Genomic DNA, 24,391 nt, shown 5'->3' on the forward strand with positions numbered 1-24,391 from the left:
TATTGCTTCACAAACGCTTCAGCCAAGTCATTGAAAGTGCGAATATGGGTGCTATCAAGGCCCATATACCACTTAGAAGCAGCTCCAGTCAAACTGTCTTGGAAATAGTGGATCAACAGACGTTGATCATCAGTGTGAGTAGACATCTTCCTTATATACATCACCAGGTGTGCCTGAGGACAGGAATTTCCTTTGTACTTCTCAAATTCAGGCAGTTTGAACTTAGCAGGTACTTTCACATTGGGAACAAGGCAAAGATCATGCACATTCTTTCCAAATAGTTCTTTCCCACGCAAGGCTTTCATCTCTTTCTGTAGTTCTTCAAACTGATCTTGGAAACCATCCATTCTGTCATGAATTTCACTTGGAGCAGCATCATAAATGGGCTCTGGGACAAAAGGACCAGTATGAACAATAGGAGATGTGTTGACCATAACAGGAGTCAACGGACGAGTCATCTCAGGAACAGACAAATAACCTTCAGGCATGCCCCAGGGGTATCCATTAGGCATACGTTGCTGAGTAGCACTGACAGGAATAGCAGGAATGGTTGTAGCAGCAATTTCAGAAATCACAGTGGTCTGACCCTGAGCTTGGGCATTGGGAGGAGGAACTTGATTCTGATTCTGATTCTGAGCAGCCATCAATGTCTCAACCAGAGCAGTGAGACGATCCACACCAGATCTCAAAGTAACAACCTCTTCACGTAGCTCACGATTCTCTTGTTCAAGACCTTCCATCTTCTTCTTGCAGTTAGCTCGAGTATTATACCGGTGAGACAGCTTGATTCTGTATGAAGAACACTGAATAAGACCTCGGGAATACTCTCGGAAGCAGGACCAAAATGCAGAATGATGCATGAAATGCAATGCAAATGATTTTATTTTGGTTTTCAAGGAACTTTTAAGACATTAATTGCAAACATTAAAAAAAATCATAAAACATAACAATATTCTTTCATTAGTCATGGAAAAGCATACAAAAGGATTCAAAGATCCAAAATTACAAAACAAAGGAAAAAGCTAAAAACTAGAAGGGAACACTTCTGATGAAGATCCAACTCCTCTCTGCAGCTTCCTACGGAGCTTCTCCAATTCATCTTCATAAAAGGCCTTCAAATGAGCATTCTCGACCATCAGCTTATCAGCAACTTCTTTCCATGCGACTGAATCTTCTTGTGGTCTCTTTCGCTTTTCACCATGTTGTTGAAGCAACTCTTCTTGATGACGAATCTGATCTTCCTTTTCCATCAACCAACCATCTTGGATATCAAGCATTTCATCTTTTTCTTTCAAGTGTATCTTCAACTCCTTGTTCTCAAACTCCAAAGCATCTCTTTCAGCTCTCAACTTAGCCACGAGCTCTAGATGTTCTTCACTACTTTCAACAGGAGTAGTGAGAGACAATGGTGGAGTAACGAGTAGAGAAGGCTCCTCGAGTAAATAAGGCATCTGAAAAGTATGAGCTCTAGCTTGAACCCAATCAGTGTAGTCTTTGAGAGCAACACATTGTTTCGTTCCCAAATGTCTCTTCCTATCAACATGGTGCCAAGCACGCACAGACCGATTTCTCATATCCGAATTTCCATCTTGATTAAGATAGAAGATTCCTGACACAAGAATACTAGCAGGTCGTTCCTTCATAGAATAGCAAAATTGACGCCTTGCAAGAATGGGGTTGTAGGTAATTCCTCCTTGTATACCAAGAAGAGGTACATTAGGGAATTCTCCACAACTATCAATAATCTCACCAATGTCATAAGCAGGATTGTACCAATGGATATTCCCATTAGTAAGAGGCATGATCTTCTGAGACCATGAGAGACCATCAGGATTATTCAAGAAACTCTTAGCTTGAGGTAAGTGCGAAATAAACCACTTATAGAGCAAAGGAGTGCAACAATTGATAAGTCCACCTTTCTTATCATTCCTATGGTGAATGGAATGATAAGTATCCCCAAGCAAAGTAGGCATGGGATTCCCAATCATGAAAATCCGAATAGCATTAACATCGACAAAGTGGTCAATGTTGGGAAAGAGTATCAAACCATAGATGAGCAAGGCCAAAAATGTCTCAAAAGCAATCATACTTCCTTTACTAGCCAACATAGAAGCCTTTCCAATCAAGAACTTAGAAGTCAACCCCCAAATTCCTCCTTTTTTGGTCATGTTTGCTTTTACATCTGATATTTTTAAATGAAGGAGTTCTGCTATCTCATCAACCTGAGGCTCTTTCTCCAAACCACTAAACGGTATGTCATCCGTAACGGGCAAACCAATCCAATAAGAATACTCCTCCAAAGTAGGCATAAGCTGATAATCAGGAAAGGTGAAACAATGATAAACCGGGTCATAAAACTGCACAAGAGTCTCAAGAATCCCCTTTTCCACTTTAGTCTTCAAAATAGAAATCAATTTCCCATGACGGCTTTTGAAGTTGTCAATATTAGGAACCAAAGTTGCCAACTCTTTCAATTCCTTTGCACTTGAATTTCTGAAAGTGTACTTCTTGATGCTTCTCTTTTGATCCATGGAACCTGTGATGTTTACAAAAAATGTCTCTAAGTTCCTTGAAAACCATTTGTGAATGTCATTTTTATGAATGCATGAATGCATGGTTTATGCATCAATCCCAATCAAGAGCACACAAGATCACATCAAATCACACAAATATCAAACAGTCCAGGTTCAAAGGTTCGACGTCACGAGCATGGAGCCATGGGTCTACCCATCCCACAAGGAGTGATCTAGGGAATTTTGTACCTGCCAATCGGGTTCTACAAAGGTTCCCAGAGTTTTCAATCTTCTATCGGATATTACCGGCACGCACAATTGCTCATGGGCGCCAACAATATGCCTAAAAAGACCTCGTCTGAGCGTAGTATCGCATGACAACAAGCTCAAATTGGTACTTGATCTTGTTTCTGCACTACATCCTAAAAAGGCTTAGATTGGTTAAAAAGATTCTAGGCCATTCAGCTTCTACGGACACTCACTATTGAAAGTAATAGCGTTATCACGATGGTTCGTAACAACCTCTGCTACCTTCCATGAGGCCTCCACTGATTGGGGTTCCACCATATGACGCTCATGGTAAGGATTGCTCCTGACATGCGACTATTGGTCTTACCACCTCCTATCTCAAGTTACTCACCAAAGTCCGGGTTAGAACTTTATCTCATCACAGAGGAACCATCGAGCACCAAAAAGAAAAAAAAAGAAAATAAACAAACAAAGCACACAATAATATATACAAATAAAACGCACAGATAAACAAAAATAGGCTTAACACACTTAAAACTGTTATCCCCAGTGAAGTCGCCATTTTTCTGTAGCGGGGAAAATCTGATGTCGAAGCCATGGGATTGACTCGAATCAATATTCCGTTTTGAAATCGCCACCGCGCTTTATTTTTTCAAAGGAAAAGGGAAAAGAACGTAAAACCCAAAGTTTTGTTTTTAAAAAAACAAGAAAGAGAACTCAGGTTCGGGTGTTGATTATATGAGGGGAAGGTTTAAAGCACCCCTCATATCCGTGGTACTCCACGGGAACCTTTTTGAAAATCTGTGTTGTGTGTGTGCAAAAAAAACGGTTTGTTTTGTTTTCAAAATAAGCTCGGCAAAGCGTTTAGCTTTGGGCCTACATACCTCCTCGGTGCAATGGAGAAGTCAGAGCTAATGTAGTTCCGCTTTTGGGAAAAACTTTTTAAAAACGAATAAACACTTCGTTGTCGTTAGAGAGAAATACTCAGCCATTGATCTTGAGCATGAGAACAAACAAGTTCTTTGCATCGCAAATGAAAGAAGGGCTCCAACTCGGATAAAATCAACGAGTATGCCACTAGCTCTCTCACGCGGAAAAGATCTCGTTATTATCAATCAATTTCAAAATCGTGGGGTATAACCACTCGTTTCGACAATTAACGGTGTCTAAACTTTTGAAGAAAAGCCACTAAGGGCGAAAGATATTTTTTGAGAAAAGGTTTTGAAAAGGTTGCAAACATAAGAATATTTTGGAAAAAGGGAGAATATTTTGAAAATTTAAGAATGGGAGGAGATGAAGAGGCTATCCTATTGCGTAAAATAAAAGCTAAGGAAAGAAACGGTCTAACCGAATAAGAAGCCAACACTTGACATTAAGAGCCAAGGTAGTTTTCCCATCCTTTGGATTTATCAATACCAACACATTAACACTTGGGGATCCAGATGAACTTATTGTCTTAGCACCACTTCGCATTAAGCACATTAAAATTTCTGACGAAAATCGGGCAGAGTAACGACTGTTTTCGGGTAAAATCCTTATATCAATGCCTTGGAATTAATCATCAAGGGCTTTCAAGGAAATACCTGCACACATAAACATACAACAGAACAATGCCAGACAGACAGAACAATCACAGGATAGTAATAGAATGAGTCCAGAGGTACTAGGTCCATAAGTCCGAATCTCCAAAGCGCTAGGGATAGTAACCGATAGTCCAAAGAGAGCCTTATGTATTTTTTAGATTTTTGGTTATTTATTATTGTTTTAGCAAGAAAAGATAAAGTATGGTCCAAGTGGACAAAGGAAAAATGGCGGAAAGTAAATATGATGAAATGATAAAGTAAAGCGATAAGGCGAGAAATATAAAGAGCGGTAATATAAAGAGCGGTAATATAAAGGTGCGGAAATTAAAGTTAGTTGTTAAATGTTAAAGATAACCATCTTGAAACTTGTCAAGTATGTTATCAAAGTTAGTAGGAAGATCTATGGTGAGTGAATGATGTACTCGGATTTAAAGTCAATGGGGCTTATCAGAAGCTTGATAAAATCATAGCGACTACACGATAAAAACCTCCACAAGTCTTAAATCAACCGCATACAATTCTCTTCCATGTTTGATCTTTTTGATTCGGGACACGAAATATTGCGCTATGTTAAGCAGATCGCCAAGTGATTTATGTAGAAATCACCCTACAACGAGGCCGGTCAAAACTTTATGTGCTAATGCATGCGAGAAGAACGATATGTAGATCGCCTTCCGAAAGCAATACCGCACGAAAAGAAAATAGGTAACGATCTAGTCTTCACTAAGAATCCATAAGAATTCTCAAAGTATTAAGACTTTCATCGATCAAAAGAAAAAAAGGAGAAGAAGAAGATAAAATGCATAAAGATAATCAACTCACACTATCATTAATATCATTCATCTAATATTATGGATTAGGTTCTTTCAAACCTATCAACATCCTAGATCCAATGATATTAATGAAATGGAGGAAGAAGAATAAAATTCACAAAAGATAATCAACTCACACTATCATTAATATCATTCATCTAATATTATGGATTAGGTCATTTCAAACTTATCAACATCCTAGATCCAATGATATTAATGAAGTGGAGGAAGTAGGAAACCAAAACAAGCATAAAAAAGGCAAAAAACCACATTCTGTCAGCAGGAAATCGATTTCATGCAGAGGGAAATCGATTTCCATAGTGCAGTTTTCAAAAAAAAACAAGTCACGCTCAGCAGGAAATCGATTTCAGCCTTAAGGAAATCGATTTCCTCAGTGTAAAAATCAGCAAAAACAGCATTTAGAGGCATAAAACTTGACTTGAACAAATGTACAAACACCTTATAATCAAACATCAATTAGAGCACGAATTTTCCATCAAATCACCATCAAATAGCACCAATATAGCATCAAAGATGCATCACACACAAGCAACAAAGATCTACATCTTGATATACAAAAAGGATGAAGAAAATTTACCAAATCTTGAACAAAACTTGGATCTACTTCAAGAATCACCAACACAAATCTTGATCTCTCAACAATTGAAGAAAAAAAATGAAATGGATGGTGGTTTAGCTCAAAGTTTGTGAGGTTCAAGATGTAACTCACAAACTTTATGAAAGAATGAAGAGCTTTGGTGAATTTGGTAGGAATGAGGAGAGAAATTGCAAGAGGTTTTTTGGCTCTCAAAAGCTTGAGAAATGAGAGAGTAGTGGGCTCTATTTATAGGATGAGAGCAAGAGTAGTGGTAATTTGGTCTTTTTGCATTTGGTAATTAGCTTGTGTTTAATTGGTGATTAAAGTGGCAATTAAATGGTAAAAAGTAGTAAAATGGGGTTTAATGAAGAGAATTATTTTGATGAGGTGGAAAATTGGTGAAATGACAAAGATGGTCAAAGAAAATAGGTGCCAAAATCAAATCAAGCTTCCCTCTCTATTTTTTTTGAATTTCGCCTTAAGGAAATCGATTTCCCCAGGAGTGAAATCGATTTCACTCTGTTCCAGAAGAGAATTTGGCGCAAAATACACTAGGGAAATCGATTTACCCAGGAGTGAAATCGATTTCATGCTGTCCAGAATGTGATTTTGTTGAAGATTGCTGCAGGGAAATCGATTTACCCAGTAAGGAAATCGATTTCATCAGTCAAAAACTTGAAAAATGCCTTGTTTATTGCATGTCTTGGCTTGGTACCTACAAAACAAAAGCCTACAAAGAAACAAAGCAATGTTTTTGGTTTTTGGGTTAGTATAGTATGCATACAAGATAAACAATCATTGGTGCTTGATGGTCCCTCTCATTGATGAGGTGAGTGCAACACCATAAACAAACTTCCAAGTGAAGCTCTTGATTAGTGATTGGGATATGAATGATATAGGATCTTAGGGTCAAAAATTGGGGTATGACACATACTATTAAGTACCAATTAAATCCATGTGAATATTCTTGTATCTTGGTTACTAAAAGATAATACTCGAATAATTGATTCGTTAACCGTCCTAAGGGCCGTAGTGCCCAAGTGTTCCTTTAAGAGGGTAGTAGGCATCATATTAGCAGAATACTAATAACTGGTACTGAGTACATACAAAAGTCAGAAATAATAACATAAGATATATACATTTCAAAATCATCTTGTAGCCCTTTCCATTAGCTTTCCGATGCCTCCGACGGCGCCCAATTCTGAGTTACGAAACTCCAGTTATGGTCAAAACAGTAAAGGGATGATTTTCTGTCAGGTGCAATTGATTTGCACTGGTGTGCAATCGATTGCTCACTGAACCAGAAGCGCAGAAAGCTAATTTTTCACAGTGCAATCGATTGCTTGACCGTGATGAAAATAAAAGCTAGTCATGTTCACTAAAGATGTTTAGGTATTATAGCTTGTGAAGCTAAGCAAGTGAACCAAGAGGCGAGGAGGCCTTACAACTTGGTGAAACTTGTGTACGTCGATAAACAAAATATGGATATGGTAAGCTGAGCCTTAGGAGGCCTAAACTAAGATATATGAACATATTCTAGCCTGATATTCCCTCTTTCCTATCAAGCGACTTCTTCTAAAATTCTACAATCTAATGGTGTAGTAAGTATGTGACGAGGGGTTAGAGGACATACAAAAGGACAGTAACTGCGAGTAGGCACGTTACATATATGTTGGCTACTTCTTGTGAAGAAATTCCAAGGATGCCCCTGTGCCACATATATTGCAGGCATTCTCGGGCTTTGGTCTCGGGAATGGGTCGACTCCTTAGTTCAGGAGTTATTCTCCGGGGATGAACACCCGGGGATGTGTACCTCACCTTCTCCTTTTGTTGTTTCCTTATGAGTGAATTTCTATGTGAGATTTGGACCCAGTAAATTGGACGAGTTGAATCGTTGTAGCGATTCAATGTCGGTTCCATGGTTCTCTATAGTCATATGAGTTACTTACCATGTAGATTGAAAAGGTATGATTTGTGTAACACCCTTCTAAATACCCCGAAAAAGATAGCGCAAAATCAGAGTTTAACATGAATAAAAGGGCGTCACAATTCATTTAAAATAAAATTCTACATTCATGGTCATTCTCTACTGAGAAACAACATTTGATTGGAATAAAATTCATGTTTATCACAGCAGAAATTAAACAAACTTTGGATAATTCTTAAAACCACATAAAATACTATTCATAAGGTCACATGCCTTAGTTTCAAAAGAAATTATTATCCAAACAATCAAAATGAAATAATAGAGCATAAGCAACTCTCAATCAAGCGTTCCCCGGTGTTACAAGTCTCAGAGCATGACACCGACTCCTATTTATTAAAACTAAAGACATGACTTTACAAGCCATCCTCACCAATCGCTTAAGCCGCTACTTCAATCTGAAATCATCAAAGTAAGGGTGAGACTACATCATAAATTAAATAGCATTATAAATCGTCAGATATAGAATTCATAAGCAATTATCCACCCTACTTAGCATATTCAGATTTATCAATTCATACCAATCACAAAAGCAAGTCAAAAGCATGCACCAATAACACAACACAATCATAACATCGGATTTCATCATGACATGTCACAATTTATGCAAAGACCATGCAGACTCTTATGCATGTGGTACCAAACAAGGGCTAAACCCATCCAACTGATCTACTCATCATCGAGATACAGTCCACCGACACAAATTCCACACAATGGGAATTATGTCCAACAAAATCCACTCATCATCGGGATATATCATCAATGCAAATGATTCATGAATGAATGCACACATATCACATACTTATATCATCATCAATATGATGCTTAACATCGTCTCATTTCATCTCATCACATCAACATCGTAAGTATGCACATGTCTCATGCACCATTCAAAACAAATCAATCATCATTCATCAAAACACATGATAACCATATTTACCACGAACAACATCCATTTGCATAACAAGCAGAAGCAATCACATTATAACAACACACATCATTGCACATATTCAATTATGCAAACAACAAATCATTGCACCTCATCAACTATGCAAAACAAGAATAAACCACATTTGAAGAAAACGATAATTTTCAAAATAAAATCAAGTTATTGTTATTTTCTTTATTTCATATGGTATAACATTCAATTTAAGAAACAACGTCCAAAACGGCGTTTAAAACGGACTTACGGTTTGAAAGTTAGAAGCTTTTAAAGTTAAGTGAAAATTAAGAAAAATCTGTGGAACCCGGTTCCTCCCCATCTGGGAACCGGTTCCTGCTGGACAAAATCACCTTGTTTCGGGTTTTTACTATGGGAACCCGGTTCCTCCCACATGGGAACCGGTTCCTGACGCTGATATAGCAGAAAACTCCAATTTTATGACTTTTCTTCATTCCTACTTTCACCATCAACACCAAATACGAACCCACACATTATAGTGACCAATTTTCATCAATTTTCATGATTCTAACACAATAACAATGCAATATAACTATCATCCATCAATTATAACAAACCAATTGCATCATATTCATCAAATTGGGCATGTCAGTGCTAGAATCTCATAAACCTTAACATCCTAAATAGAGGTTCAACTCTTAATCTATTTTACCATCATCAAAACTATAATACTATTTAATAAAGAATAGTCACCCCTTACCTTACGATTGAAATCTGAATTCTCTTCCCTTGAACTCTGCAGCAATCCTTCCAAAGCCCTAGCCTTCTTCAGCTTTCCCCTTCAGAGCTCTTCTCACCAAAAATACATGAAATCAGAATAGTGGAATAATTTCTCACTTTTTATTCTTATTAGACCCTTAATAATGATTTCTCAATTATATCCTCACTTATTCCCCCCTATTTTACCAACTTGCCCTTGAAATCTCTACTCGCCCTTATTTTAAATAATAATAATAAGTTAAATAATGCAACCTATATTATTATTATTATTATTATAAATCCCACAAAATATAATTAAATTATTTAAATCTAAATAATCTCTAATTATATTTTCCTCTCACTAATACTCCACAACTTATCGTCATTCTCCGTAATATATATCAATAAAACCACACAATACGTCATATAATTCATCACAATTCACCAATAATCATAAATAATTAATTAAATAATTAAATATGAATTTTGGAGTGTTACAACTCTCCCCCACTTAGAATATTTTCGTCCTCGAAAATTTATCCGATTCAACTACTCCAACTACTTATTCCATCCGACTAATCAACTATCATCTCCGAAAGGCAACCCCATGTATGATACTAATTCATAACATCAATGGCGAAAACAACATGAATGCTACTCAAGTAACACATTTTACAACTTAACATCACAACACAAAGAGTAACCAACTTAGGAATTCTCCGGTTTAAGATCTAGAACATAACAACATAAGAACACACAACTTAAACACGACATCAACGTAACCAACCTACCAACATCATTTTTACTCACGTATGAACAACTGCACTACACCACGCATTTGCTGCGCACTCTGATTACTTGTAAAGTATCAACTCTACCAAGTTTACTCCAACTTTCAATCACCAAAACCGACATAATAAAGATTTTCGACTTAACTCTTCGAAAGTTCTGTTCCAACGGGTATTCTACGCTCTCGTAATTACCGAATACTTCAAACTTAGATCCGTAAGACAACACCTCGGAACATTCAACATAAAAATACATATTCGTGTTCATTCATCAATGCACAAATACAAAGATGATAAATGCAAATCACACAGACCGACTCACGACTCTATGAAAATGCAATGCGGTGCCGACTCAATCATCTCAAGTTCACTCAGGAACTCATTGGAACCATCGTTCAATACTTAATGCAACTCACCGTCGAGCATACAATGTTCACCCATTGCTCACACCCCACACGGGCACATAATGTTTATGGATTGCTCATACCTCACATAGGCACACAATCCGATTGCTCACACCCCACATGGGCACACGATGTTACAACGGATTCTCATTAGAATCACACAACACAAGAATGTACATCATGATGCTTCACATGCAAAATGACTCAAGACACTCTTGAAATGCATACATATTCATAATATATATTCATGCATTCATCTCATACTATCACATACTATCACATACAATCCACATACATTCACATCAATTACGCCAAACTGCAACGAACTCATTCACAATTAATATGCATTTACCTTTAATTTAGACAATGCATTTATTTTCCAAAAGGTCACAATTCACAATGGATTCCACAATCTAGGATTCACTCCATAAGGCTACCCACAACACATCGTATAACAACACACAATTCTTTAAAAACAACCATTGACAAATCAAATAATACACAAGCGCTCAGCTTGACTTCAACCAATTCAACGTACATACTATATTAGTTGTCATGACACATCTATCCATCAATTATGATTCCGTCTACTATCAACAATAGATTAAGGGTGATCAGTTCCTAAATTTGTCAATAGACAGCCGATAACCATAACAGTGGCATAAATAATCATTACCCAACGACAATAGCGTACTTCAACTTGTGCCCAAGTCCATAAGCATAATGTTCCGCCAATTCTATAAGGCATACCAAAGTCTTCTTAGTTTCCTCATTTAAAACCACACAAATAATACCAAAAACATTCAAAATCCAATACACATTCTTATACACGCTCGTAGCACCACACAATTATCAATTAAACATCCTTCTAACACCGAGAATTGTTACTACATCAAGTACAATCCGATTCGGGTCGCTCCAATTGCAACTTTCATCCAAGTTAAGAATTTCAACAATTCTAACCAACCAATAGTCTTTCTTTTATTCTCATAAACTTTATAATCCACCTAATTTCACACTTGGCCTCCTTCAATTCACAAATCAACATTATTATCGCGATCTCTCTTGAACTTGTTCTCCTCTCAACATTACCCTCTCATAACATTGTTACTATAATCATTCTCATTCAACATAAATTGCATCTCTATGCATTTTTCAATACCGTCGCATTCCTACAGATACCAATGTTTCATCAATATTTTACATTCTTCTTCACCTTTTCAATTTTCAGCAAGAATCACCCAACTTCAAACACAATTATCTCTTCCAATACAAACCTCCCAAGCACAAAATTATATTCCAAAATGAAGGGAAACTCATGTAGATTCCAGAACATCAAGAATCGCTCAAATCCGAGTTACGAGTAAAAAGTTATCATCCTTGCAATGGAACTGGTTCAGAATTCCAGTAAGCAGAATTTTCCAAAAAGTAAGCATCATACCCAATATTAAAACGCACTTTTCTCCCTCTTCATGAACTTCCTAATGACAAATCTTATATGCAAACTGTAGGGAATCCTGTAAGCTTTCCAAAAAGTTCGGAATCGCTTCAGTCTGAATCACAAGTAGAAAGTTATGCCCCTTTTACTGACAGCTGCTCCATAATTGCAAAAATCAGAATTTGAGATTGATGAACATACGTTTCATCTCTCTCCTTGCCTCCAAGATCTACCAACATCCTTTCTTTTCATCCAACTACGAAAATCACCCGACTATAATCCAACTATACTCAAGACATACCATCTACATAATTAATCCATCAACTATCATTTCCATTGGAATAATTCCTCATTCTCAATCAATTCACCGTCCATAATCTACGCACATCTCAAACTCGACTGATACGAATTCATGAGTCCATACTTTCGCCGGTTCGCAACAACATTACTTCGATAACGTTTGCACTCTTACCATTAACATCACCTTGAACCAATTTCTACATACTAACAACATGTCCGAGAGACAAACCTTTTAATTATTTCTTCCATTCGTTCAACTTTGACACTAACATCCCGTGCAGTACCAACAAACAAGTCTAGTTCTAAGAACAAGTGTAACCGCAACTTCACCTCTTTCCAACATTATCCTGTCACAATTAAATATGTTACAGCTACTACAATCATTTTTATAACAAATTTCATCTCGTTAGCTTTCCGACGCTTCAAACGGAACTCAAATTGGATGTCCAGAACTCCAGTTATGAATTTTCGAAGTTTCATAACGATTCAGCAATTTTCCTGCGTTTTGCTTACGGAAATTCTGCTCCAAAACTCATCCTCTTCAGATCAATCACATTCTTAACATCCCTTTATCATATCTCTTCGCTTCCAAACTTTTTATAGCTTGGACAATACATTTCATCACCGAAGTTCGATTTCTGAAACATCACGACAGCAACCCCCTTTGCAAACTTGCAACTGAATCTCTTTCGAGAAGCAAGGCTTCTCACCCACTTCGCTCAAACCAACTCCAACAACAAAACAAACAAGTACCGATAGTGATTCACTCACATTTCGCGTACCAAGGGATAATACGCCGGCAGTATTCAACTGTCGCGCAACTCAACTAACTCGACACTTGACCGGACGGACCGATCTGCTCTGATACCTCTATTGTAACACCCTTCTAAATACCCCGAAAAAGATAGTGCAAAATCAGAGTTTAACATGAATAAAAGGGCGTCACAATTCATTTAAAATAAAATTCTACATTCATGGTCATTCTCTACTGAGAAACAACATTTGATTGGAATAAAATTCATGTTTATCACAGTGGAAATTAAACAAACTTTGGATAATTCTTAAAACCACATAAAATACTATTCATAAGGTCACATGCCTTAGTTTCAAAAGAAATTATTATCCAAACAATCAAAATGAAATAATAGAGCATAAGCAACTCTCAATCAAGCGTTCCCCAGTGTTACAAGTCTCAGAGCATGACATCGACTCCTATTTATTAAAACTAAAGACATGACTTTACAAGCCATCCTCACCAATCGCTTAAGCCGCTACTTCAATCTGAAATCATCAAAGTAAGGGTGAGACTACATCATAAATTAAATAGCATTATAAATCGTCAGATATAGAATTCATAAGCAATTATCCACCCTACTTAGCATATTCAGATTTATCAATTCATACCAATCACAAGCGCAAGTCAAAAGCATGCACCAATAACACAACACAATCATAACACCGGATTTCATCCTGACATGTCACAATTTATGCAAAGACCATGCAGACTCTTATGCATGTGGTACCAAACATGGGCTAAACCCATCCAACTGATCTACTCATCATCGAGATACAGTCCACCGACACAAATTCCACACAATGGGAATTATGTCCAACAAAATCCACTCATCATCGGGATATATTATCAATGCAAATGATTCATGAATGAATGCACACATATCACATACTTATATCATCATCAATATGATGCTTAACATCGTCTCATTTCATCTCATCACATCAACATCGTAAGTATGCACATGTCTCATGCACCATTCAAAACAAATCAATCATCATTCATCAAAACACATGATAACCATATTTACCACGAACAACATCCATTTGCATAACAAGCAGAAGCAATCACATTATAACAACACACATCATTGCACATATTCAGTTATGCAAACAACAAATCATTGCACCTCATCAACTATGCAAAACAAGAATAAACCACATTTGAAGAAAACGATAATTTTCAAAATAAAATCAAGTTATTGTTGTTTTCTTTATTACATATGGTATAGCATTCAATTTAAGAAACAACGTCCAAAACGGCGTCTAAAACGGGCTTACGGTTTGAAAGTTAGAAGCTTTTAAAGTTAAGTGAAAATTAAGAAAAATCTGTGGAACCCGGTTCCTCCCCATCTGGGAACCGGTTCCTGCTGGACAAAATCACCTACCGGTTCCTGACGCTGATATAGCAGAAAACTCCAATTTTATGACTTTTCTTCATTCCTACTTTCACCATCAACACCAAATACGAACCCACACATTATAGTGACCAATTTTCATCAATTTTCATGATTCTAACACAATAACAATGCAATATAACTATCATCCATCAATTATAACAAACCAATTGCATCATATTCATCAAATTGGGCATGTCAGTGTCAGAATCTCATAAACCTTAACATCCTAAATAGAGGTTCAACTCTTAATCTATTTTACCATCATCAAAACTATAATACTATTTAATAAAGAATAGTCACCCCTTACCTTACGATTGGAATCTGAATTCTCTTCCCTTGAACTCTACAGCAATCCTTCCAAAGCCCTAGCCTTCTTCAGCTTTCCCCTTCAGAGCTCTTCTCACCAAAAATACGTGAAATCAGAATAGTGGAATAATTTCTCACTTTTTATTCTTATTAGACCCTTAATAATGATTTCTCAATTATATCCTCACTTATTCCCCCTATTTTACCAACTTGCCCTTGAAATCTCTACTCGCCCTTATTTTAAATAATAATAATAATTTAAATAATGCAACCTATATTATTATTATAAATCCCACAAAATATAATTAAATTATTTAAATCTAAATAATCTCTAATTATATTTTCCTCTCACTAATACTCCACAACTTATCGTCATTCTCCTCAGTATATATCAATAAAACCACACAATATGTCATATAATTCATCACAATTCACCAATAATCATAAATAATTAATTAAATAATTAAATATGAATTTTGGAGTGTTACAATTTGGGGTCTTGTTTCAAGGGCAGATAGGCAGGTAAACCCGAAAGACCAGACCTTGAGGGTAGCTCCCGACAGAAGGTTGGCAGGTAAACCCGGAAGACCTATTCTGGAGGAAACATGTACCTAATATCCGAACATGTGATATGTTCTCAGAATATCTAATCGGATGGTCAGTGGACATTCAATCGTGGTGCTACTAGTTGACATGCTTTCCTATACTGGATAGTGAGGAAACCTTAGGATCTGACATGGATCTGTAGTTGATGTATGTACCCTGTAGAGCCGAGAGAACCCATAAGATAGGGGAACTCACTGAGATTTAGTAATCTCACCCCATTCATCTTATTATTTTTTAGGTACCGTGCAAGATCGAGTTTTGCTAGATGCTTGGATCAAGAACTTTTGACCGGATGCCGTGAAGACTGTGCCTGATCTTTTCTTCCGCTGTGTATTATTATCATTGTATAGACATATCAATTGTATCCATCTTCGAGATGATTTTGAAATGTATACATCTTATTTTATTATTCCTGACTTTTGTATGTACTCAGTACCAGTTATTAGTATTCCGCTAATATGATTCTAGACACATATTGGTAGGGTATTACAGACAACGCTTTTAAAAAACGCTCTTAAAGGGGCACCTATTAAAGCGCTTTATAACTAAAAGCGCTGCCTAAGATAAAAAAAAACATAAAAAATAAAAAAAAACGCAACGTACGAAAGCGCTGCTATAGGGGGGCTACGAGAGCGCTTTCTGGATAAAAGAGCTCTTATAGGGGAGGCTACGAGAGCGCTTTTCTGGAAAAAGCGCTGCTATAGGAGGGCTACGAGAGCTCTTTTCTGGAAAAAGCGCTGCTATAGGGGGTATACAAGAGCGCTTTTTTGGAGACAACGCTGCTATAGGGGGGCTACGAGAGCGCTTTTGGAGTTTCAAAAGCGCTGTCGTTACCTACGGCAGCGCTGGCTTTGGCAGCGCTTTTAAAGCCCAAAATAAGCGCTTTTAAAGCCCTTATTCGCTGTAGTGTGATATGACTTAAAGACGTGATTGAGACGTGATGAATTACTATGATAGTAATGATAAGGTTATTGCCATAGAACCTTGGCATTGAGTTGGTTTGTTCGAGAAGATGCATGACGTGTTGCTTAAGTTGTTTGTGTTGCTTGTGTTGCTTATGTTGTTTAAGTTGATTATGTCGTTCAAGTTGATTATGTCGTTTAAGTTGATTAAGTGGCTTAAGTTGTGTTTGTTGATGTGCATCATTGAGTCGCATCCATTGCATTGTTTGAGACGACCCTTGTGGCAAATGTTTGAGACGGCACTTGTGGCAAAATATTTGAGACGGTCCAATGGCAAACTGTTTGACACAGGAGTTTACTCCAATGGTACCACATGCATGTGCATAAGTTTGAGTCACATTCGAGTCGCATTTGAATTGCATTTGAATTGTGTTTGGTTTGTTGTGACGTGATGATGATATGTTTGTTGTGACGTGATGATAGTATAATTGTGAATTTGAATATGTTGTCTTATTTGATTAATCACATTGTTTCCGTTTTGAAAGTTATATTATACTGATAAGTTGTTTTGTGATGAAAGTTGTTGTAAGATGTATGTGATGTGAAGTGTTGAAATTATGTATGATCTATATCTCCTATATTATTTATCATGCATTCCTTTATATTGTAAAATATCTCACCTCTTTGCTGATATTTCCCCTACCATGGGAAATTGGCAGGTACTCGAGATTAGCTGTGGATGTTCGAAGTGACTTTTTGAAGTCTTTATGTTGCTTTATGGCAAGTCGAGTTGGTGTCTATTGCTCTGATACATAGCACTCGGGGGTTAGCCATTATTGTTTAAGTTGTTGTATTCTAAGTTGACATTTGTTTTAAGTTGAATGGAAGATGTTTATAGGTTGAAATTGGAAGTTGTTGGATAAAGTTTTGTTTTCGAATGCTGTGTATCTTTGTTAAATGCAATATAAGTATGTTTGTTTGGTTAAGTCGAAATGTGACATCCCATCTTTTGATGAATATTTTTAAATGTACTCTGATTATCGCTTATAATTGCGGGATAGAATTGGGGTGTTACAATGTTGTTTTGCTGATAACTACTTTTGTATGTTGTTGTTGATTAATATTCTCATAGCAAGAAGATTAGGTTGAGTTGGTCATAAATAAACGCTATTCCATCAAAAATCCTCTCCAAAAAAGTGGACTTTTTCTACCGTAGCAGCGATGGAAGATCCATTTTTGGATCAGCACTGCCACCACCTTCTAAGAAACTCTTGGCTTCCAGACCAAATCTATGGAGGTTATGGAATCCAAGTCAATCGGCCCCTTATCAATATCTACCCTACTTCTCTTGGCAGGAGGTGACTCCGCACTTTCGGTAGCAGGAGGTGGAAGGACATTAGTCATAGGAAAAACCTTGATAAATTTCCCCCTCTAAAGCATTCTTTCTTTTCTTGGTTGCCTAAGTTCGGAAGCCTGACAGATCACTTTGATGGTTGGGATCCACTTCACCCCTACGATCTTTTACTGGTCCTCGCTGGTAAAATTACACTGGTGTACTTTTTCTAGTACAATTATAATCTCACAGAATTCAAGAAAGAACTATGACAGTTGCTTAATGTATCAAATTCTTCCCTTAGCCTAGCCCCGAAATCCCCTTAACAATTTTCCTACTCCCAATTTTGTTTTGCTAATATTGATGATCCCTGAATTACGGTAGAGTTTCTACAAGTGGTAGACATAAAGTATCTATGCTTTATGTCTTTTCAATGTTGATCCATGCATAGTAATAGCCTTGTTAGGATGGAAGATCAAATGCAGAATGACGATTGCCAATATTCTGATCAGCTGCTTGGATAAAGACACCAACCATGCTATCAAATTGTTGTCGCGGTTTTGGCTGTCGAAAATATTTAGATATTACGCATGTTAAATACATATTCGAACCGTATAATGTGATCCACAATTTAAAATCTTGAAAGACTTTTTTTATGTTCTAACTGTCCTTTCAATTCTAAGCACTGGCTGCACAATTTTGGACACTAAAATTATTGTATGGCAGTAAAGTTTTGAGATGGTTCTAGAAATGCTACTCACTTTATGATAATATTGTGCAGCAAGTTTTGCAATAGAACAAAAGCTTGATATTCGATATGAAATAATGATATTTCATTCCTTTGGATAGTGACAGTTCCAACAAATGAATATGGGTTCTTGTCATGATGTTGAACTTGCAGCACGGAGCAAGCTACCCTTTTGTTGCCTTTTAGTATTTGATTTGCAGAGATTCTGATATGTTGTTGCTTTGTTATTATCAATTTTATTCTCGAGAATCTATAACTTTTAAATTAGTCCTTTTATATATTACAGTCGATTCTGAAAGGACCAATACTAAATCTTTTTTTCTTATCTGCAAGTCCTATCTCAACTAACAGAAGTCGATATTGTTAGGTTGAACGTCATCACTAAAATTTGAACTCTGGTACTCAGGATTGTGTGTGTGAATTTTTAATAATTATTACCATTTCGTCTACATTGTCGAGGACTAATTTGAATATTTACTCAAATTTATCAGAAAAATAAAGTTACAATCAAGTTGAATTGAAAAGAAGATGCAACTATCTTAAAAATTTATTGATACTATAACACATCAAGAACTATATACTCAAGTGGAAATTGTGTAGTAGCAATAGCTATGGCTGAAGCTTTTTCTTGCCTTGTGTTACACTCCAGAACGATATCTATTGAAGCTTGAACCCTCTTGAAGATTATTTTTTTCATCTTCATCTACCTTTTTATACTCATAACACTTTGCAATCCATAAATAAACACCCAAATTCAAAGCACTTAATGCAGCCATAACCCAATAATAATCATCAAGGTGTGCCCTATTGATGTTATCTCCCAACCATTTCTCACCAGCTTTTGCACTAATTGCTTCAACGATGACTATAACTATGTTACTAACAAAGCTTCCAACTCCTACTATACTTATATACGCCGCGGCTCCCAAACTTCTTAGTCCCTCTGGCATTTGATCGTAGAACAATTCTTGTAATCCGACGATAGTAAACGCGTCAGAAACACCTGTGATCATATATTGAGGAAGTAACCACCATATATGCATCGGTAGTATTGCTTTTGGATCGTCTATTAGACCGTGGCTTTTAGCAATGCTAACCCTTTTTGTTTCCACGAGAGCTGCCGCGGACATTGTGAGTATAGACAAAAATAGACCGACTCCGATTCTCTGCAACACGGTTATCCCATTGGTGTGTCCTGTGAATTTTCTAGCGAGCGGTACAAAAACTCGGTCGTATATTGGGACGGCGAAGAGGATCGTGACTCCGACTAGACCTTGAAGTGACGCGGGTGGAAACTGAAAATCTGATCCTATGGTATGGATCAATGTTCCGCCTTGTTTGATGAAGTATGTGTGTCCTTGAGCTTGGACGACGGTGAACATTAAACAGCTTAGCCATACCGGGATTAGGCGGAGGACGAGCTTCACTTCTTCGACTTGAGTCACTGAACATAGTCTCCATGGATTTCTTGATTTGCTAGATGCATCAACTTCATCAATTATTGCTGCTTTGTCCAAAAATCTGTTACAAATTGATCATATATTAATTTTGTCACAAGAATATTATTTTAGCATATGGTTATGAAAATTAGAAAATGTCACTGAGAATCAACATACACAGAGGGAACAGAAAATCTGAACCCACAATGAATTGTTGGGATCAATTCCAATTTCCAACCAAGATCCAACCCCACATGCCCATAATAACAAATTCATTAACTCATGACTTTTCTATGTATAACAAGTTGACAAAAAAAATTCTCCAATTCAATTATTTATATTAAACTATTTGGATCCTCTAAAGTGTTGTGGCTCACTGTAGTTCATTCTCAACAGTTGATCCAATGGAATATTGGATAAAGCCCCTCTTTAGTCTTGTTAAATGTTTATTGTATATGTTATATGTAATATGTTGACACTATTTTTTACTAAGCTAGTACTCTACAACAACCGAGTTTTATGTCACTAAGTGAAGTCGGCTACATGCATCAACTTCTGCCATAATGTTCTATTTAGAACTATGCTTTTATCTCAAATATTAATCTCGATATCTTTCTTCATAACTTCTCTTATAGTTGTTCTCGGTCTTCCTTTCTCCATCTAATATAATCTCCTTACCACATAATTTACCAATCTTCTCTCTATATATGTTCAAACCACTTAAGTCTATTTTCTACCATCTTTTTTGCTATAGGTGTTGGCTCATCACTCTGTCTAATATTGTCATGTTTGATCTTATCTTGTCTAGTACTCTAATGACAAGCTCTTAAAAGTAAATAAGAGAGAGATATCTCAAATTTAAACACACACCTCTGCAATTAGATGTCTCTGCATAAATATCAACGGAGTTGTCTTAATCAGATTTAATTCCTATACGCTTTTGGTCAATCACAACTTTTAAATCATTATAAATTTTAATGTTTTCTCATAATTAACTCTAAAATTATATCTATAATAATTGTGAAACAAATTTGAAAATTGTTGGAAATGCTATCTCTAATACTCCCCCAACATTCCTTCCATAATTGATTTTCTTTTTCTATTAGAATTTTACTAAATAGGTAATTTTTGTTAGAGTATTAGACTAGCAATCCTCAACATTTCTTTGTCGGAAAGTATGTTAAATTTTATTCAAAAGAAAGTTAACTCTCTTCTATAAAAATCAACCTACTAATTCAACATCTAGTGTAAAGAGAGAAAGCATTTTGTGTACAAAACTAAAATTTAGAGAATTTTTGTAACTTGCATAAAAATGGAATGAGTATATAAGAAAGGAATAAAGAGTGGTACCCACCTATATTGACGAGTATGGAGCAAAGTGTGATATTTAGGTTGAAGAGGATGATCATGATGAGGTTCAAGTTTCTCCTCTTGACTATAACAAAAGTTGTTAGTACCAATGGTGTCTTGTACGCGCCACTTGCGAGATGCGGCGACAAAAACTTGGGCCAGTCTTGTTAATGGGCTACCCGTAGGGCCTTCTTTTCTGTACCTTTTGATTCCCAATAAGAAGATTGCCAATGCAATTGCCAACACACCTGCCAATACTCCTAACCCCACTCCCCACCCAACATTGTCCTGTGTTTTTCCAAATTTTCAGTGTTAGTATCAGAATCCATTCACCCAATAATTACGTCTAGCTCAGTTGATAGTTGTGCAAAAGACATTTATCAACTGACATATTTAATCACAAAAATTAGATTAATTTACCTGAAGATAAACAGGTAAAAAAACGGCAGCAGTTGAACCAGCGACAATGCCTAAGTACCACCAATTAAAAAACGAACTCTTCGCATCCTTCTCTTCCGGCGTATCGTCGTCAAATTGATCGGCGGCGAACGTTTGAACACATGGCTTATGGCCACCTTCACCAATGGAAAGCACATAAAGTGCAAAGAAGAAAAGTGTCTTATGTCTTAGTACTGACACTGAAAGTGTCAAGAAAACCATGCCCTGTTGAGAAAATTAAATTTTTATCGTATGCATCAAAATTAATAATATAAAATATTTTATGAATAATTAAATTTTGCAAGTATAATGAGGACAAATAATCCACAGGAAATATGCATATCGTGAAAAGGAATATTGAAATCATGTGATATGCCTAAATTGTACTGTGTGTGTGAAAAGTACTCACAAGAAAGAACATGATATCATGAGTCACTATTTTATTATTATTATTTTTTATGGTTGGAAAAAATTATTTCATTTAAATATTGGATTATTAAGCATCTTTCTGATTAATTAGTTATTTTATTATCCTGTATTTTTATTCTATTCTGGCTAAAGATATAATTTAGTGACAGCATGATTGATTTTTGTAGGAATGTACTTTACTAAAAAATGTAACATCTTAAAGTTTTGGAAAACTAATTGATTTTGATTAATTATGAACATTTTTAGGGAAGAATACATATGAGATGATAGCTAAGTTTTGTCTTATTATTAAACTCAATAATAAACTTATCATGTAATATTATGGTCAATAAATTTTCAAACTTATACAAAATTAATTTATATAAGCAATAAATTAAATAAATTTACTAAATATTTCTCTAACTAAAGATAAATATTTTTTATTGGAAAATTATATTTAAATATAGTAGTAGTATTAAAGAATTATGGTCAATAAAATTTCAACATTATATAAAAAATTTTATATATATTGCAATAAAGTTAAAAAATTTATTAAATATTTCTCTAACTAAAAATAACTTTTTTATTGGAAAATCATATTAAAATAAAGAAATAATATTAAAGAATTATGATTCCTAATTTCTGCTTCAAACAAATGTGGGACCTTATGCATAATACATAAACTCCATAAACGACAAAAGTGTTGCATCACAAAGAGGAAAGAGCACAATAGATTACAGCAGCAGAATCAAGAACCATGAAAAAAAAGTTATAAATTGCACTTTAATATCAGAGTGGGTATATAGTAAAAAAAAAAAAAATTTACATAGTGTCGGTGTAAAAAAAATTTGTATACATATATCAATCATATTGTATTAAAATATTTTATAAATTATTAAAATAAAATAAAAATAATTTACTTGGTAGTTGTAGAAAAAACATCTTATTACGAAGTTGCAAATTCAAACCGGTGTTATCTTTATCTCTGATGTTCTTGCATAACTATCGATTAAATTGACTAGAAAATGCCACCGGATATCTTCGTGAAAAATAAATAATAAATAATATGTAATGTGATTTAAATAAGTGGTGTATACAGTTATTTATGATAGAGACATGTAACTACTGTATTGAGTGAGGTAGAAAAAATATTTACCACAAGATAGATTAGTGAAGACAAGAGAATGGTGTTGAAGCGACCTAGATAGGAATCAGCTACGAAACCGCCAAGCAAAGGGAAGAGTGAAGAAACACCAACCCATGTGTTAACGTTTTTCACAGCTGTAGTTGTGGGTTCATTCAGAAATTTTGTGAGGTAATTTATGAGATTTGAGGCCAATCCTTGGTATGCAAATCTCTCAGCAAATTCCACAACTATACAAAAAGAACATAATCATCAATTACATGATGAAGATGTGAAAATTGGGGGGAAATAAGAAATGGGTGATGGAGAAAACTTACATATGATGAAGATGGCAGCATTCCAACCACCCTTTTTGGAGGTGGTATGGTGGATGAGGGAGTTGGTTTTGCTCTTGCTTGGGCTATCTGCCATGATTTGGTTTTGGTTGTGAAATTTTGTGAGGGTGAGTTGGAATATGAGATCATGTTTTTGAGAGGGTTATTTGGGGATTTTATAGGGAAATTATGGGACTACTATGTTTGGATTTTGGTGAGGGGGTGTGAGAAAAAGAGCACTAGTAGAAATTTAGGGTGGAGAATAAAAAATTTGTTTAATTTGGTTACTTCTCTTTCTAATTCTATTTCTTTGACTTTTTTTTGTATACATTAAATTTTCATGTCTCTTGACCTTAAAGTATGGTCATATTGGACTCTTTGAACATGGTGAGTATATGGAGAAGTAATGGGAAAATAATACAATGAATTTTAGGAAAATGAATAATGTTTTATAAAGGAGAAAAATGTCATAAATATTAATTTTTTATCATAATTAATTTTAAAAATATAATTCATCATATTTTATTTTAATTTGGTCAAATTAATGTAATATATTAAATATTTTGTCTATAGGTAGGTTTGATTTGCCAAAAAAAATCGAAGACCTTGACAAAATAACTTTAACTTAATTACAATTTTCTTTTTCTTTTTTTTATTTATTTTAATTATTCTATTTTAAACTTCACAATTTTAGTCTTTTCTTTTAAAAAAATTCATGGATTTTTAAGCCTCTCAATTTGAGACCAATTTTTAATTTTATATAAAATTGTACATGATGACGCACTATTGTCACATTATCAAATTTAAATTCTCTTCAATATTGATAATAATAATTATTATTATGATAATATTTTATTAATACTAATAATATTTTTATCAATA

The 24,391-nt window shown here is 35.5% G+C and overlaps 1 protein-coding gene across 1 annotated transcript; it reads right to left on the reverse strand.

Moving 5' to 3' along the window:
* Positions 1-18,410: 18,410 nt before the first annotated feature.
* Positions 18,411-23,719, reverse strand: LOC131616753 (protein NRT1/ PTR FAMILY 5.4-like). Its single transcript, XM_058888185.1, has 5 exons — positions 23,513-23,719; positions 23,208-23,425; positions 21,626-21,868; positions 21,210-21,493; positions 18,411-19,937 (listed from the first exon to the last, which is right to left on the reverse strand). The coding sequence occupies exons 1-5, from the start codon at positions 23,604-23,606 to the stop codon at positions 19,055-19,057; spliced, it is 1,722 nt and encodes a 573-aa protein (XP_058744168.1). The 5' UTR covers positions 23,607-23,719; the 3' UTR covers positions 18,411-19,054.
* Between the last annotated feature and the right edge of the window lie 672 nt (positions 23,720-24,391).

This window comes from Vicia villosa, linkage group LG7 (genome assembly GCF_029867415.1).
Source record: "Vicia villosa cultivar HV-30 ecotype Madison, WI linkage group LG7, Vvil1.0, whole genome shotgun sequence".
Lineage (NCBI taxonomy): Eukaryota > Viridiplantae > Streptophyta > Magnoliopsida > Fabales > Fabaceae > Vicia > Vicia villosa.

Bases quoted from the DNA above. Each gene is read 5' to 3' on its own strand.
- LOC131616753 (XM_058888185.1), bottom strand. From the start codon at position 23,606: ATGGCAGATAGCCCAAGCAAGAGCAAAACCAACTCCCTCATCCACCAT. The intron at 21,869-23,207 runs GTAAATATTTTT...TTTTCTCAACAG, and splicing joins CTTCACTAATCTATCTTGTG to GGCATGGTTTTCTTGACACT. The intron at 21,494-21,625 runs GTAAATTAATCT...GGAAAAACACAG, and splicing joins TTTTACCTGTTTATCTTCAG to GACAATGTTGGGTGGGGAGT.